Source organism: Amphibalanus amphitrite, unplaced genomic scaffold (assembly GCF_019059575.1).
Source record: "Amphibalanus amphitrite isolate SeventyFive unplaced genomic scaffold, NRLGWU_Aamphi_draft 000365F_arrow, whole genome shotgun sequence".
In the NCBI taxonomy this organism is placed as follows: domain Eukaryota; kingdom Metazoa; phylum Arthropoda; class Thecostraca; order Balanomorpha; family Balanidae; genus Amphibalanus; species Amphibalanus amphitrite.
The window spans coordinates 197,751-216,057 of NW_024881859.1; the positions used below are offsets into that span (position 1 = coordinate 197,751).

The 18,307-nt window shown below is 54.2% G+C and overlaps 1 protein-coding gene across 6 annotated transcripts in view; it reads right to left on the reverse strand.

The window, feature by feature from the left end:
* The window catches only part of LOC122389611 (neurobeachin-like), a 157,729-nt gene that overhangs the window by 102,570 nt on the left and 36,852 nt on the right, over positions 1-18,307 (reverse strand). For all 6 annotated transcript variants that reach the window (XM_043381793.1, XM_043381798.1, XM_043381794.1 and 3 more), the window contains exons 8-11: positions 16,406-16,528; positions 9,111-9,257; positions 3,521-3,577; positions 1,796-1,936 (exon numbers count right to left, since the gene is read on the reverse strand). In XM_043381793.1, coding sequence (XP_043237728.1) covers positions 1,796-1,936; positions 3,521-3,577; positions 9,111-9,257; positions 16,406-16,528 — 468 coding nt within the window. The remainder of the gene's footprint in view (positions 1-1,795; positions 1,937-3,520; positions 3,578-9,110; positions 9,258-16,405; positions 16,529-18,307) is intronic.

Sequence of the window (18,307 nt, forward strand, 5' to 3'; positions counted from 1 at the left end):
GTGCTGGTACTGCAGTGAGGACGACATGTTATTGTGTAGGGCACCTCCACCTGAGATGAACCAAAAACTTCTGGTCCTTCAACTCCGCCGATTTAAATCCGACCAAATTCTTTATATGGAGCGTTTTTTGGTAGAAGTTTAATGAACAACTTATCATCAGTAAAAACGGTCTTCAGTGCAAGGTACGAAGCTGATGGGCGATCATGGACAAGCAGGAGGCTGCACGTGCATGCGCGTGCTTTTGGACCCGCCTTGAGAAGGTCATCGACGCGAAGGGCGGTCAAATAGGATGAGGGATAGGTAAAAGGTGACCGATTGATGGGATGTTGTTAAAATAGTGCTTGGAGCTATATTTTTAAATTCATGACCAAATAATCCCGTTTGATATTTATTCCCGATTATGCTGCCCCACCCTGTAAATATCGAAACAAAACGGAAACGGAGAAACTGGTAGCCGCTTTACACTGGGAAATGGTCTGTTAAATTCGCTGTCAAGTGCCCATTCAAGAAAGCTATTGGATACTTTGAAAGTGCCATCCTTTGTAACAAAACAAATAAGTGTGGAACGAACGTTCAAGACATTGAAATTACATAGCCCACTAGAAATGTTAACTGATTACAATATGCAGCGAGCTCGTCGGCAGTCATCTCACACCCCGCCTTTAATCTCCCTCCACATCATCACCCCACACGCGCTGAGTCCGCGCCGGTACAATAGCGTTTCAGCGCGGCGATCCATTCGAGCCCCGGGGGAGACAGCGCGACCACCATGAGCACACTGTCGGGACGGCAGCACGATTTACGGCAGCTCGGAGCTCATCGCGACGCAGCGGCAATAAACCGCCGCACCACCCTCCCCAGCGCTCTGAGCGTCGGTCTTTAACTTCAGCCACCGTCGCAGCCGCTGCTGTCTCCACCGTCGGCACCGCCGTCGTTGTCGTCGCAGCGCGCTAAGTTAGCGCACCGCTCTTCATTACCGGTGACCGGTGGAGCGATAAATACGGCCGCTGGGACGCGCCCGAGCGGGCGATCTGTCACCGGCGACCGGCCCACGCCGGCCCGGGACTCATGGTCCGAGCGCTCGGACGCGACGGCGAGGGTCGAGCAGGACGCTGGTGGGATGTTAGGTGCTCGGGGGTTAACTGGGGAAGCAGGCACTGGCTAATCGGAAGAGAAAAGAGAGGTGAAAACGAGCCGGCAATCCTAACAATGAGATGATGGTCATTTGTGACCGTAGTTTTGATAGATTACAGTTTCAGCAAACCCAAGAGCTGCGGACATTATATCAAAGTACGTTCCGTTACCATGCTCTAATGCTCATCTCGCAGTCTAACGCTGCAACAAGCCTACCGTGGAAGCGAATCGTTAGCACCACCAAAAAGTTCACTTTTTAGGTCTTGACAGGCCCATCGATGCTCGATCGATGCCAGTCCCGCCGGCGCCACGTGCCGAGCCTCATCTCATAATGATCCACCTCGCACGTGTCGCACCCCGTGCTCATTAGCGCGCGCACGTGTATCACACCCCCGCCCGTGATCACCGACAGTTCGTGCGAGCGTCTCCCCGCGTGCGTGCGGCCGGACGCGCGTGCCGGCGGATGGGCAGGCGTGCCTGGGTTCGTGTTTCTCCCCACGCCATGTCCTGTGTCGTGTCACCTATCACGCCTGTTCCGTCGCCCGTCCGCGTGCCTCCTCAGGCCGCTGTTACGACTCAACCGCCGCGCGCGCGTCACACGTCACGAAATGTCACGCATCACGTAACGCGCGTGACGCACGGCGTGACGCAACGGGCTCACCTGTCGCATCAGGCCGTGGGCCGAGTGGACAAAGTAGCTCTGGTTGCCCTTGGGAGCGGACTGAAGACAGAGCTGACCGTCCGTGGCGGCCGCGCTGTACATGAAGACGATGGCTGCAGACATCTTGCCGTCATAGAGCACCTGTAGGAAGGGTGGAGAAGGGGTGGGTCAGTCATCAGTCGTCACGTGTTTCACTCCGAGAGAGCGTGTCAGGAGGCTGAATATGACAAAAGTACGTACCCGGCGCAAACTAATTGAGTTATGGATACATACGTGGGAAATTTACGCATGCTGTTAAAACGCACGACCAGGCGGGAATGGTCTTGGTGGTTGTCACTGGTTGTTACCTAACCATTAAGCTATTAACACTACAGTTATGTATGAATGCATCAGATACTAAAAAAAAAAAATCATAAACACAAAACGAAACGAAATACGTGTAAGACGCTAGCACTTCATCAATAAATGCGGACTACAATTTAAATGTTGACTTTCCTTCAGATACCTCATTCACTCATGTACACAATATCAAGCGGGAAAGTCAGCCCCACGGATGAGCCCTGTGTAAACACATTTTCCTCGCCAGTGCGCGTCTGGGCCGCCCGGCACGGGACGTCGCGTGCCCAGACCCTCCGGGTTACCCTCGGGAGACTGCCGGGACGGATCACCTATCTGGGAGCAGAGCACGATGCCATACAGGCAGGTCACGCGCGATACAGGTTGGTACACAGCGTCACACGCACGCAAACAATCACTGGGATATCACGGCGAAAGGGTTCGATCCAAGCAACAAGCATAAATTCAAGATATTGATAAGCCACCGGATGTTGATAGATCTGAGACTGTTGAAAGATTAAATGGCGATGATTTGCTCGATAAACCCAGCTTGGAAAAATGGAATAACAACAGTCACATCAATTATTAGTATACAAGCTAACAGATGAGGGCGGCCGTTCATTTAGACCGAGACAGCAGAGCATGGCCGTCAATGCTGGGTAGCCTCCGAATACTTCTGGTGCAGCGTAGGAAGTTGCTCCGTTCCCCTATCCTCAGGAATCAGGGTCCCCCTGGGAGTTCCCACCACCGCTCCGTAGCCCGCACCACCGCTCGGGGTCCCCTCAGGAGCTAACGGTGACGACGGCGACAGGCGCTGATCGCCTCTCCACCCATCGATCGGGTTGGCCAGCGAGGCAGGCTTCCGACATTCTCAGGAACACCTAGACACTCATGGACACTCCAAAGACACTTAGGGGCCGCTCAGACACTCATGACAGAAGCCCAGGGAGACTCAAGACAATGAGAAACCACATACATAGAGCGATAAGTTATTTACTCAGCGGCATGGGAGGTTCTCATCTCTCCCACCTCATCCGATCCCAGACACATGTCATCAGTAACCCAAACCCCAACACTGCTGTTTGGCACCTGGTTTTGCACACGTCTACAGCCCACCAGCCTGCCACTCGCTGACCCATGGGTCAGTCACAGTAGCCCCCACAGCCTAGTTCCTCAGCTGATTCACTTTTTTCTCTCAAATTAACATTAACGATGGTTCCGCCACTCAATCTGAACGGTTTATCACAACCTCGACAAGTCACATATACATTCGCTGGAGCCCGCATTTCTGCCCACATACTATTCTAATCGCACATGACCACCGTACCCAAATACACAGTCACTTCTCAACGGCAGTCGCACGTGCCAGCCGTTCCTGAGGCAACTTACCCGTCTGTGGTTCTCCGAAAGACGATCACTGCTCTCGGCCTCGAACCGAAACTGGCTCTGTGAATACACGAAAACGGGTCTCAGGTCAACAGATGAGCGGTGGATTTCCCATAAGGTTGAGTCCAAAACTGTATGGGTAAGCAATTCACTTTTGGAAAATGCCCGCATAGGAAAGTCAACACAGGCCCGTTAGACAGTTTGAGGTACGGTGAGGTCTGATTCGAGATAATTACAACTTATTTTAATAAAAGCACCACTAGATGTCTGCCTATGGTTGCTTCAGCGTCATGGGAGGCCCCCGTGCCCCTCCCATGACCGGCCACGCCTTTAAGCAACGGCCCACGAACGGCTATCATAGCTCGTACGTCATCATAACTTTGCAGACATTCGCCGGCGTGCGGCCGATATACGACCGCCATCAGAGACAAAGTTGTCCAGTTCGGTTATTGGAGAATGGTCGGATGGCCATCGGTTGCCAGAAACTACGAGTTATCATGCAATGTAATGCATTGGGCCAGTTGGAACAGTAAGGCATCATACAAATGTCTGGTAAGATCATATAGGATTACATTTATAACTTTTTAAATAACTAATCGGCAATAAATGTTCCGTGCTCATAGATCATGCAATATGCATCCTAATCACACCTTTCACAGACGTGCATTGTAAATCGTTGGCTTGTCTGCATTTATCCACCAAATATCCAATAAATACTAGATAAACTGGTACTGACATCGTCGATATCCGCAGATGAAGCCTTCTTTACCCATCATCATCAAAAAAGCACCCTCGTCGGATCCATCCATTGCACCACTACATGATTAACGACGGCGGTCTGGAGTGGGCGGCTGTCTTTTCTCACGGCTTTCCGCCAGACTCTGAGCCACTTCATCACTTCTACCCCGTGTCGATCGCCGCGGCAGATATCAAAGATCGACCCGGGCTGGAGGCTTCGTGCCGGTGGCAGGGAGTGAGACAGGGACCCACAGAAGCCTGTCATCGTAATTATCAGTGGATGCAACGCAACAACGGTGTGGCGGCATACAGGCGGAATCTTATTCACACCATGGAGAAAAGCGGCTCCCAATGACCAAATTTAGTACACATAGCAAGGAACAAACAAACAGAATCAATAAGGGCCTCCTGTCAGCCCGAAACCTCAACCGTTCAGCAGCAAAAAATCAGAGACCCACCACGGCACAAGGCAGAGAATGTCGGCAGTCTGCAGCCTGTCTGGGTGACGTCCCTCGAATTTCCAGCCAGCTTCTCAGCGAAACACGAGACAACTCTCAGCTTCCTAAAACATAAACACGGAAGCCCGACGAGCAAGGCAGGAGAGACAGGCCGAAAGAGGGACAGAGAAGGGGAGAAGGAGAAGGAGAAGGAGAGGGAGAGGGAGAGGGAGAGAGAGAGAGAGAGAGAGAGAATTTGCGAAAAAAGAAATCACAGCGGAGGGGAAGGATGGAGCAGCGTGCAGAGGAAAGAAAACGTTGGGCGGAGAGCGAGAGATATGAGACGGCAGGCGGAGACCAGTGGGCGGACAGACGGCCCTTCCAGCCAGACGGATGGCAGCCGGACGACCAGTGACGTCACAGACACGGCCGATAGCGCCGATTGTTCTTCGCCGCTGATCCCGCAGATCCCGGCCGAAACCGACGGCACCGAAACGGGGGAGCGGTGGAATGGCGGCGCCCCCGCCGCAGACGAAAGGTGAAGGAAACCGAATGGCCGGGAATGCTTGGTGAAATGGATGGATTTGGTTCCGTTGGTGCAAACTGCAAATATTATATAGTTGTATGATCGGCCGGTAAAGAAAACCAGAGCAAATTGACTATAGAGTGTTGAGAACTACGAATTATGGTCGATCTATTTTCCTTAGCTGCTAATAAACAGCCTACGGAACCCATCGGCTTTCCCCGGTGCCAATCGACATCAATTATCCTTCCCCATTGTCGTCTCGGGGTCCATCAACATCTATCAATTACAGCTCCCGGGGGTGTCCTCAGCTAAATGGGACGCTGATCCAATCCCCGAGGCTCTGTTGGTATCATCGTGACAGGCGATTATTCCTGCTTTCAGCACAGTCTCCACTGCCTCCACACTCAGTTGCCGCTGCAGCCTTCACCATCAGTCCTTAACCCTGTCGGCACTCTTATTCCTCCAACCCCGTTTCACTTCTTTTCTGTCCTGTCGTCATCCTTAGTCTCTGCCCGCCATTGGTCCAAGCCCTCAGCCGTCTGTCTCATTCCCTCCTCAGCCCCGTCACCATCAGTCCTCCTCTTCCAGCCCCTCGCTGCCTCCTCCGACCTAGGCCGCTCCCCAGCTGCCGTCGGTCCTTCGCTGCCTTCTCCGACCTCGGCGCCGGTCCCTCGCTGCCTCTCCCGCCTCCTCCGACCTCGGCCGCTCCCCCGCTGCCGCCGGTCCCTCGCTGCCGCCGGTCCCCGGAGGAAGTCGGTAATGAGCCCGTGTCGGCCGCCACCGGATGCCGCCGAGCCCACTGGGACCTGACGGAGCGCCGGACGGCGACGGCTGACCGAGCCGAGCCGCGGGGCGGAGTCCCGGTCATTAGTGGGCGGCTCCGGCGGCCGCCGGGGACCGGCAGTGTCTCCGAGTGGAGGAGGAGCGAGAGAGTAGGAAAGCTTAGCTACTGCGAGTGCCTCGTGGACGGAAAAGCTCAAACGATGCGTCTGTATGGAAGCAAGAGGACCGAGTGGCTACAATGAGAAGCTCGCCTTCTGAGGCGGCAAAAACTCGCACGAACTAATCACACCGATCGAGAGGGTCCACTTCTTCCGCTGTTGACAGTCAACACTGAGCCGATTACTCGCTGTCAACTGCACCGCTCCCGCTACAGCCGATCGACGGAACACAAAAACTTCACCAACTTCTCTCCATCCAGCTCATCCCGCAGCCAGCGCCCTTCCATCCATCTCCCTATCTCTGAGCCTTCTCATGCCACTTTTAGATCTGGCAGCCCACCACTTCCAGCCCAGGCGGCCCGTCCGCCGCTCGGTCGGCGCTCGTTCGGCTGTCGCCAGTCCGTGATAAAGTATCGGTCACCGCGGCCAGTGTCCCCTCGGCGGGCGGCTGCCGACGGCGGCTCATTTTCCAGCCGCTGGTCAGTGACTATCTATCGCCGGGCCGGACCGCCCGTCACCGGCAGACCCACGCACTGGGGTGATGCGTAGGTCCGCTGCTGGGGTGGGACGTAGCTATACGGCTCTGGGACAGCGGAGCGGGCTGAACATGGGTCTGGGCATGGTGAAGAAAGGCGCAGGGGTTCAGAATTGGGAGAAGGACATGGAGAGAATATGCACATTACGTCGTCACTATTCACCGCAACATGGTAAGAAAAAAAAAACGGTCGAGCCTGAACGAGAGGACGACTGACACACGTTCATACCTAGCCAGAGTCTAGCAGCGATATCGCGTGAACCTCTCACAAAGCATTGAAAAAATAGCGTGCGCGTCGCAAACCACAAGTTAAAGAAGTAAGCATCATCGGAAACCTCAGCACCAGTCACTGAATAGACCAGACATCTCCCATTGTCTCAAACCTGTCTAAAGGCCTGGCTACACTATGCGTTTTCTGCGCGCGTTTTTGCAGGTTTGCGTGTTTTGCGTAAAATCGTTCTAGGAAAAAGTTATAAACAATATAATTTTTACTTTGGATATATACAAAAGCTAATATAACTCTTATGTAACTAAAATTTAAGGTGAAAAACATCACAAAAACGTAATATCGTTCCTTTTTCTAGAACGATATCACGTAAAACACGCAAACACGCAAAAAACGCACGAAGAAAACGCATAGTGTAGCCAGGCCTTAACGCTCAGCGGCAGCTTGGCTCACCTCTAATCAACATCACCGTTCAGAGCCGGGCAATCTTCAACCCCTTCATCGATTGGCGACGGGAGCCCGCCGCTGCCGACTCTGCCAGCCGTCCCGCCGACACTCGAACCACACTCGGCGGCCCATTGATACGCAGTGGCCGTACAGAACGGCGTCTTATTCCCGCCGAATGGCCGGCTATTCCCCCATCCCGGTCAGCTGATCACCGCATGTGTAGGCCAAGGAGAATACTCATGGGGAATGTCGAGCATGTCAGACATGGGATCGCCATAGGGCAAACGCTGAACCAATACATGACCTACGCTGGACCATCCCTAGACCATCCTGGACCTCCACGGTCCCACACAGGACCGGCAGACCAGCAGAGGCCACGTACACGAGCCGCAAGACTACTCATCGACAGACCGTCGCGTCGGCCGTCGCGCTCGCGTCGGGTCGCCGCCGCATCGCTCAGGAGCCTCGGCTCCTATCACATCGGCCGTCCGTCCGCTGACAGCATGTTAGTTATGCGATGAGCGCGGCGATCCGCCAGCCTCCGTCGGCATATTCATGAGGCCATCACGAGTCGATAGTCGGCGGCCGATGAGGCGGCGGCAGAAAAAGTGAGCCATTTTCGGCAGACTGACGGACATGATCAGTGGGTAAATGTGGTAAATGCACGCCGAGCAACGCTGTGGATGATAGGTATGTGGGATGAAGCGACATTTTTAAGTCTAAGACTAAGGATAAAAAAAGATTATGCCAAATGTTATTCTGTGGGATTAGCATATCTAGACCAACCAGCATCACTTTAAGGCCACGATGGGTTCTGGACAAACTTAAAATATTCGCGGTATCTTTCTGAACAGAGATTCTCAAGCCCATAAGCATTCTTCTCTTAACCACGTTCCACAAAGTTCAATCCACACAACTAATTTGAAACGTGCCCTGCATTGTCCTTAAAACTCTTGTACAGAGTCTAGCACAATAATGTTCCTAAATTCTGTACTTCAGGATGTTTCAGATTGCAGTTGGATCTAGCAGTGACGCTAGAAGTAGTTCAAGTAGTTCCGTATTTCAGCCACTGCTCACACGAGCTAAAACTAAGTTCACTATTAACAGCTTATCTGTCAGAAGATCTGTGCAAAGAACTGCTGCTATCATCAACACTGATTTCCCTATTGGTGCAATCACTATCGCCCTCAGCACACAGCCACTACATACGGACTAAACACGGCCAATTGTACCACAGTCAGTTAAATGGACAATCGATAGCTGTTAAATCACGGGGGAAATCACGCTCGGTTACCAGCTTTAATGATGGCATTGGCGCAGCTCAACATCGCGGATATAACTCATACGATTCCACCCGGCTTTGAGTCCTAAGGGAAATCCCGACGCATCGCCGAATTTTGCCGACTCCGGAAGAAACTTATTCGCACTTTCAGCAGCAAGTCACGTATCCGGCATCCTTCCGACTTTCTGTACACTCAGTGCCTCCGGGAATCTGTAGAGCCAGCGTTCTCTTTTCCAGCCTCCCGCCCGTTCAGCATTTCTAGAAATCGGTGAGCCACTGGAAACCGGCAGAGCCAGTCGTCTCGATGAAGTCCGCTTCGCGTCTCGAGGAATCAGTAGAACCTTCCATCTCGTTAACCAATATTCTTTTTCGTCCTCTTTCCCCGGGAGGCAGTAGAATCCATCATTTCTCCTAGCCTACTCACTCAACGTCTCCGAGAAGCAGTAGAGCCCGCGTCTCACCTTGTATCCGGGGCCGAGCCGGTGCATGCCGCAGACTTGGTGTGCGTTCAGCGCCTCGGAGAAGAGGTAGACGGCCGACATCTGGCCGCAGAAGACACGCTCCTCGTCCGGCTCGTTGGTGGCTCCGATGTGGCACTTGTCGAATGTCTGGGAAAACAGCAGAGAGTCAGCTCTGAGATATAACACTTATACAATTTTACAAAGACAGCACACATACGGGCGGCATGATAGGCAATTTCGACGATAAGCAATTAGTACGCAGCAGAGTGCAACTGTAGGTACACACTACACTTGAATAAGTGTGCTTCGGAGCACGAGGTGCTTTTCCCCTTCGCTTCTTTGCATACCTCCTCGTTTTCCATCTTTCTCTCTTAGCTTCTTGATTACACAAAGGTTTTGACAAGCCGAAATAAAAATTGACAATCGAAGAACAATGCAAACAAATGCAATGCAAAGACAAATGCAGACAAATGCGAAGAACATTGTCCCCATATATTGACTAGCACATGGCACACTGATCCAATTATGCAACGCGACGCGATGTTATTGTTTCAAGAACGCTGTATGATTTAGAGCCTGCTTTGATAATCCGCCTGAGTGGGCGTTACAGACAACGTTCAACTGAGTCTGTCTGACACGTCTGCATAAACCAGACCGAAATGTCCCCAGGTAGTCGCTGCAACACAGCCCAGCATCGCCGCAGCAAATCCAGACCTGAAATGAAAGAGCCACTGACTCCCAGTACAATTGCCAGCCGAAATGCCAGGGATCTGAGATTGAATCCTTATTCAACATCTCCAAAATAAGGTCGTCTTGCAGCACGTGCTTCGAAGTGCTGGACAAAATCCTTTTTGGATTTACTGGACGACGCCAATCCACTTGCTAACTTCACACTTAGCAACATCCGAAGCTCCGAGCAAAACTTTACGCTTCATAACAGCCCACTGCCTAAGGAAAACTCCGTTGGGAAAATCCCCGGGCATTAGCCGTGCCCGTTTCCAGCTCGGGGAGAGCTCCGCGACCTCGGATTATTGTGGGCGACTTCTCAAAGATTTTCCACGGAGGAAACCATCAAGCCGACTACAAAACGACAAGAAACCACCACTCTAAATGGCTACTACATTTGAAATTCGACTCTCAACAGTCGGTAAAGTTTTCCCATTATCTGGTAACGACGGACCGGCTCGTAAGGTTCGGGAAACACCGAACACTGGACCGGTAATGATGGCCTCGTATAACCCAACCGAGGACCGGACCCAGACTCTAACTCATCGATTGGGTGCCATGAAAATTATAAGAGATACGGAAGAGAGGAAATAAGTTCTGGTTACAGGCGAACCTGAATTGGACGAGTGTTGACCACCGATTGAGAAATAAAAGAACGCTCTTGAAAATTTACAGCTCAATGGCTTTCTGTAAGGGATAGGCAAAGAAAGTAGACGAAGAAATAGGTCTGGTATGCAGTGTTGACTGATTATCGTCTTGAACAAGCATAAAAGAAGTGACAATAAGACACCCTGTCGCCCATGTCTGTCCATCCTCGCCCAGTCCTCTCCGTTGACCATTTCTCACAGCCGTTTCCGGGGCTCTCAGGCTGCCGGCTAATGCTATTATCTTTTTACTGTCATTTATCCTGCGTCGTCGCCGTCCGGTGGCTGTGTGGCGCTGCAAGGCTGGCGTCTGGACGCTGTCCGCTGTCCGAGCAGCGGCGCGCGGCTTTCATCTGCGGCTAATCTGGCGTCCAATGTCCGGCGAGCGGCCGTGCCGGTCATTTGGAGCGCTCCCGGGACATCTCGAGTGCCCTCCAGAGATGAGGGCCGTGCGGCGAGCGGCTTTGTTCGGTCGGTGCCGACGGCTGGCCGCCGCTGGAGCCGCCCCTCTGCTGGAGAGGCTGTGAGCCACCGTGCCTACTGCCGGACGTCGAGGACAGGCGCGCTGTCAGGAGCGATAGCTGCTTCTATCCTCCCCGCTGCTGCCCTGGTGATGTCAGCCGCCGGGGCACAGGGTCGCTCGTCGGACCCGCCGGTCGGCAGTCGGCCAGCTCCGGACAATAACGGGACCCCCGTCCCCGTCCTCGGCGGCGGGGTCGGCGGCAGTTCGGCGTCGGCTCGGCGGCAGCCAGGCGCCCCTCCCACGCCAGCGGCCATCGATCCGGCGTCGCCGACCGCTGAAACCCACCCGGCCCGGCGGCCGACGTCGGGCCGGGCCGGCAGCGGACGAGCGAGGGACGCCCTCGTCTCCAGCCGCGCGAGCGAGACAACATAGTTACAATGCTGCCGTCTGGCCGCCGGCTTCCCAGTAGTCGGGACGTCCCTCAGAGACCACTGTCAGACATCGCGGCGTGAGCGAGCATATCCAGCAATCTGTCATGTCGCACCAGAGCCGCGCCGAGCCGCGTCTCTCGCTGGGTAGAGCGGGCAGTGAGCAGTGCTCACACAGTGCCTCCCCCGGCTAGTCCGGAACGCCGCTGTTCGATCGTCGACAGACCCGGGCGGCTCCGGAGGGCCCGGAGCGGCTCCGGGACGGCTCCAGGGGAGGCTCCGCAGCATCCCCTCCCACCCAGCAGGGACCGGCCGCCGCCGACACCGCTGAGCGATCGCCCCTGGGAGCGGCGCCGCCCAGGCACTGATACAAGCCAGACGTCGGGCTCGACGCATCGGCAGCGACAGCGACGGATCGCGGCCGCGACCATTACTCGATTGTTCTTTTTGTGCCGACGATCTCCATTACCGAAACGGAAGAGAGTAGGCGTCAGTGCAGCTTTTCATTCATCTCTCCTTGGCATTTACAAAGCACTTTAATATCGACCGAAATACTGGATTTCGCTGAATTCCAAGAAATAACGGATATCAGGACCATAATTAGACCGGAGCCGCGATGAGTGTTCGGAGATATCGCGCCAGGCCAAAATGGTCCATCAGGCCATAGTCCGGCCACCGCTGTTGATGGAGACAATGGCCTTCCTCCCTCCCGGCGCGGTATCAGCACCCGCCGCGGTCGCAGCCAGACCAGATGCTGACACGACCGCCGGTCCCTCACGGTCGGCTGGCTCGAGGCTAATGCTGCGACCATCATCCGATACTTAGGGCGAGTTAGTGAGATAACTGATAAACTGGCGCACCAAGTCTGAGGGAATTCCGAAATGCATTAATCCAACGTAATTCCTCAAAACACTGTGCCACTGTGTGAGATGAGTGGGAGTTACTCTTCCATCATATAACCCAGACAGATCGCTTCCGCCAGGGGCTCAGTCCATCGAGAGCGGATTGATCTGAAACCAGCAGGGAGCGAGTAGCCACCCACGCAGTCAGTAACTGCCGAGCATAGATGGTTCACAAGACCGGCCGGGACATCTTTGAGCTATTGCTAATTGGCCTCTGATGGTATCTGAAATGAGAGATGCTTCGCGAAATGAGGGCTCAGTTCCGCTTGGAACCGAACTCAAGGTTCCAATGATCTAGACTCATGAACGTTGTATGCATTTCCCGGATGAAAAACCATTAAAGCAGAACTAACTGCTGATTTTATCTATCCGATATGCAATCGTTTAAACTCTGAGCTTATTAAATAGCAGTGGTCAACGGATATCCATTTGAACATCAAGACCCCTCTCCTGAGAAAATAGCTCAATTGCACCATATTACATTCCTGAGAACATGTCAGCTATAATTTCATTTGATGTGCAGGCTTGAAGAATGGACCAAGTTCTAGCAAAAATGTTCAGACACATTTTTCCCGGAAAAGTATGTCACACAAAGTCAACAAACCCGCGATCATGTCTGCTCCTTTATGTTCATCCTGTCTCCGCCCGGTATTTCCCCGTCTCTCCCACCAATACCAGGGATATCGCTCGTGACCCAGACTCCTCAATCATCAGCAATCATGACAATGACCCCGAGCGGGCCTCCACAGCGCCGATGGACCACCCCTTCCCCTCCTCCCCACCGCCGAGCCACCAGACCACGCTCCCCCGCCGCCAGCGACGGCGGGCGTCCAGGGACACATTACTTGATTAGCCGGTATGGGGAGGGATATGTACCGAGCCCCACCGGTCGGGCGGTAAAGGCGGGTCACTGTGGCAGCTACGCACCGTTACGGTCGAACGGGACGGCATGCATGGAGGGTAAGTACCAGGAAGGGCCCTGACCACAGTCTGCCCCCCCCCCCCCCCCACCCCACCCGGTTGCCGCCCGCCTAGGGCATTTCCCGCAGCCCGCCTGCCTGCCGTCCGTCTAGGGGCGTTTCCCGCTGCCCACCCGCCTATCGTCGCTGCCTAGAGCGGTTCTGGCCGCCCGCCCGCCTGTCACCGCTGGCCGCCCGCCTGCCGTCCGCCGCCCGCCCGCCTGTCGCCACCGCCTGCCCGCCTGACGTCCGTCGCCTAGGGGCGTTTCCCGCTGCCCTCCCGCCTGTCGCCACTGGCCGCCGCCCTGGCAGGGTCGCGGGCGAGGCCTCCACGCCAGATTGAGCGTGACGCCCGGCGAGCTGTGTCCGGGGTTATTGGGGAATGGATCGGGCCAATAGCAGGACAACAGAGTGCTGCTGCCTGCACCACCGCTCCGTTGGGGAACGTCGAAAAACAGCGGCGCTTCGGAATGCCCCAGCAGTACTGTCTGGCAAAAGTGCTAGACAGCGACATAAAATACTGATCAGAAAGACAAGGAACTAAGCAGCATGATCAGTAGTAAAAAGCGGCACTCTGGAGTGTCTACGGTACGTAAGGTGGGATAACATATGCACTCGCGTGGAACTCCCCGCTCGATATGCGCACGGCCATAAAAGCACATGCCCGCCTGGTGGAGCGTAGAGATTGAATTGCGTTCCCCGAACGGCGTCCAATAAACTGAACTTGAACGTAAAGCCGTCTCTCCGTGAAATATGTCCGGTATCGAACGTCGATCCGATGCAACTCGACGGTGCAGTAGCGACGGCCGTCCAGCCTCGCCAACTTTGGACAGGTGACGGCCTATTGCATCCCCCTCCAGACAGGCTTTGGGAGACGTGCCCCCCCCCCCCCCCCAGCACAGAAGACGCGGGGCTCGATGGGTTTCCATCACCCTTCCTCGGTCCATTGGGAGACGATGGAATGGAGGGCGAGACACCAGTTGGGAAATAAAGCCGAGATACAGCCGCAGCCACCGCACCTCGTTCTGGGGGTAATCTGTTTCTTATGAATATAAAGCACCCCCTTGGATTCGATATGACTGGTTATGAGGAATGCGGCTTGGTCAAAATAGCACGAAAAACACTATCTGCAGCTATAAAACAAAGAATCTCACGGATGTGGAATCTAAAATATCTGAAGTAAGCATTTCCTGTATCCGGGCGATTTTATCGAGTCTGAACTCGAAACGATATGTCTGCCAACTGAAACCTTCTTCGTCATTTGCTACTGCATACATCCGGAAATTAGCCGACATCCCTCCGCTGCTCCAGGGGATCCCAGGTCATCAGTAACTCGGCTCACAGATTGTGTTGACACGAACGGATCGGATTTGACAATGGCAGCAGTCCCTAGGCGTACTGAACGGAACCGAACCCACGCTGTCGTGCCGTGCTGATATCGTCTTTATCTCACTCATGCTATGGCGTAACTCCAAACCACTTCAGATAGTGCAATGACAATCATTCACATAGCCGGTCTATCGCCATCAAAGGCATCCCACATCGCATAATAGTGAGCGTTTATCCACAGCCCACACCCCATAGCACTCGAGTGTTGATGTCGCGTGGAAAGATAGCCAGTACACACACGCCGGAAATGACTCAGGCATACTCTTCGATCATAACTCGCGAGCGCCTTTAAGCCGACAACGCTACCACTGCCACCGCCGCCGCCCTTGCCGCTCCTACACCAGACATCGATCTGGGGCGGTTGGCCGGTCGTCCGGTGCAGGCACGCTTTTGCCAGACAAACGCACTTTCCTCTCGGCTTGCCAGTGGTAATTGCGCACTGCCCGACCCTGCCAACGGCGACCAGCCGTCTATCCACAGTCCACACTATCCAGACGGCAGTGGCTGGGGAGTCCTCTGACGACGGCAGGAACGGACTCCCTGACTGTGGACCCGTACTGCGGCGGACGGGAGCGAACCCACTGACCGGAGGAGTAGTCGGAAGTCGTCACGGACTCGGGGTACTCGGCCGCCCACCGCCGCGGTCTACTGGTGTACGGCATGGCTCACCGGACGACGGCGGAAAGCCGCTTCCCGCTCCCGCCGGATCACATCGAATCAGCAGTAAATCAGACGCTATGACGGCCAGAGAGCCAGTGGCCAGACGTGGCGTGGGCGATGTGTCCAGAAAAAGAACGGTGTTGGGAAGATATGAGCGAAATGCTATTTGTCATTTCAAAGCAGCAAATTCTGGCAAATGCACAGAAGTCCGTAAATACAGATGAGATATGCAATGAAAATAAAACATAGTACGTGACTCAGAAACTAAGTTTGATGAGATGGTTCAAACGTTTAAGAATTACTATCTCTAACTGCTATCATCATGGCCACATTCCGCCGAGCATCGTCCGGCCCATCAAGCCCTAACGCCGTCTCACATTTCAATGAACTCCGCTCACTTCTTGTTCCACCTCCCCATAGGCCCCCTTGCTTCCACCTCCCCCCCCCCCCCCCTCGCTAACTGAAAACCCCAAGTCCAAGACAGACGAGAGATGCCAATTCCGTCGGCGTGCGCCTCGCATCACTAGCCCAAAATGTAGCCGGGTTAGCAAATTGGATCGCATCTGCTGACGTCGGCAGAGAAAAACCGAGGATTGCTAGAAACCCGTCCGCATTCGGTCCCGGACCACACAAAACACAAACGCCGCGACTGCGTGGCTCTGACAGCAGATTTCCTTTGGGCGGGGCTGATGTCTGCCGAAAGGAATTAAGTTCGCTCATCAGACGCTATTGACGTGGTTGTTTTTGGTATGGGAAGTGCGTTGGGGTGGTACCGCCCAGTCGAATGAAAAAGCTAAGTAACACAGATTCGCGAAAGTCGCAGAAAAATATCAGGTGTCGCTTCCAGTTCGAGTTGTAGTAATGGAAAACCCGCGAGCAATGTCCTGGTAATATTCAACTATGCAAAGAGCGACTGATTGCAGCCGAGATTCCTTACAGCAGACATCTCAGGTGAGATTGCCGCATGATATCAGGCGACGTTTGCTGTTACTTACACCCGGTCGCATATCAGGGCACCTCTTGGCTGAGGTCAAGACCAGGTCAGGCCGGGTTGATTCTGTCTGGAGCTCGGGTCAGGTCAGGTCAGGTCAGGTCAGGTCAGATCAGGTCAGGTCAGCTCTCACCTCGCTGCCGGGCGACACGAACCAGCCCATCTCTGTGCTGGACGCCAGCTGGCCGTTGACAAACACCTTGATCTCGCTCTTGCTCCACCGGTTGTAGATGTACACGATCGCGATCATGTACCACTGGAAGAGGACATAGATCAGTCAGAAAAGTGTTCAATTACAAGAGGCCAGTGTGTTGCAGGTCAGGCTTTGCTGACGATAATCGATTATCTAGCATACAAACACGATTTGCGTTTTATCAGGGATACACAGTCTTACATAACTGTCAGATACATGTGACAAATTCTAATGCGAAATTTATCGCCCTTTGCATTCTTAGGTGGCACCGCATCAATTACAATAGAAACCCAAATCCGATTATGCAGAATGGATGCAATGACCTTTGAAACTAACGCGATAAAACCACCCACCAGAACTGAATAACATTCCCTCTGAGGAACATATCCCCGGACCCCGCAGTAGCTACATCAAACGACCCAACATCACACACGCCGGCTTTCCAATGTTCCGCTCTGGTTCTCTGTGGCATCGAAATGGCCGCGCCGGCACCGGCAGGGCGGCCGCAAAGTTCAAAGTGGTGGCGCCCGCGGCCGGCAGTGGTCCCATGAGGGCACGCACGTGACCGTCGAGCGCCCGAGTCCGTCCCATCGATCTCGGTAATGGGTAGGCCGTGGCCTGACCAAGTCTCAGACACACAGAGGGAGATATTAGCCGGAAACCGGCCGACAGTTCTTTCTTTCTTTCTTTTGACAATTCTGTCATCTGTACCAAGATACGTGGTCCACAAAAGTCTTGCGGCCCCGACAGACGGACAGAAGGATGCGGTCGATAGTAGTTTTGCACCGATCAATGAAAGCCGGTCGTACCGGGTTCACGGAGGATAGACTAAGCCCCGTCAGACACAGTACGCCGCCGTCAGGTCCGGGCAGCGTTATGGATTGGACTCATTTCATTTCACTTAGGGGAAGGCAGTTAATTAGCTCCGCAGCCGTAAGGAACGTTCATGATTAACGGCTTCGTGCGTGCTGAACACTCAGGAATACGTTACGACTCTCAGTGCAAACGCAGCAGCATATTATCATCCTCTAGACAAGGTAAACACAGAAACCTCCCCCACGAGGTGCAAGGAACGCACTCGTAGAATATCACCTGGCAAAGGAGACCAAATTAACCAACCAAATAAACCAGTGACCAACCCAGCCCCCACCCCTCAGTGACACACGGGCACACACTTAGGCCATCGCCACGATTACGGGTACTCCCAGAGGACCGCGGGTGTAGCGGTACTCACGCATGATAGAGTGATAGCAAACAGACTGGGCTCGTAAACTAGCCGAGGCGCCAGGGGACGGGTCAACGAGCCGCGGCCGCAGCTACTTCGCAGCAGCAGTGTTCAAAGCCCCAGGCGGAGATGCGGTTACTCAGTCTAGATAGATAGCGATGATTATTGATTATACGTTTCGGTGCGAAGTAACGCCAGTTACTTTTCGCCCATGTAACGACAAAGGTTGATACTCTCAGATCTAAAAGAAGGGGGTTGAAACCGTCCTCGCAACTCGACTCCTTGCCACAACTCGACTCCGTTCACCATTTGCCGTTATCCCTTGCACTATCCCGTCAGTTCACTTTGGCTGTTCCCTTCCGGGTCTCTAGCCATCCCCTATCCCTTCCCTCATTTCCCTCCCCGTCATACCTATACCATCCGCTACCGTTTCACCCCCTCCCCCCCCGCACCGTCCCCCTGCACAGTTCCCGGTGACCGTCGTCCTGCAGCGTCCGGTGATGGTCGATCACCCGCTCCCAGCAATCAGACCACCACCCGGCCGCGGGGTACGGCCAGTAACGTCCCACCGCAACCGATACCACCTCTGACCGCCACAGACGCATTGACGACCGCCC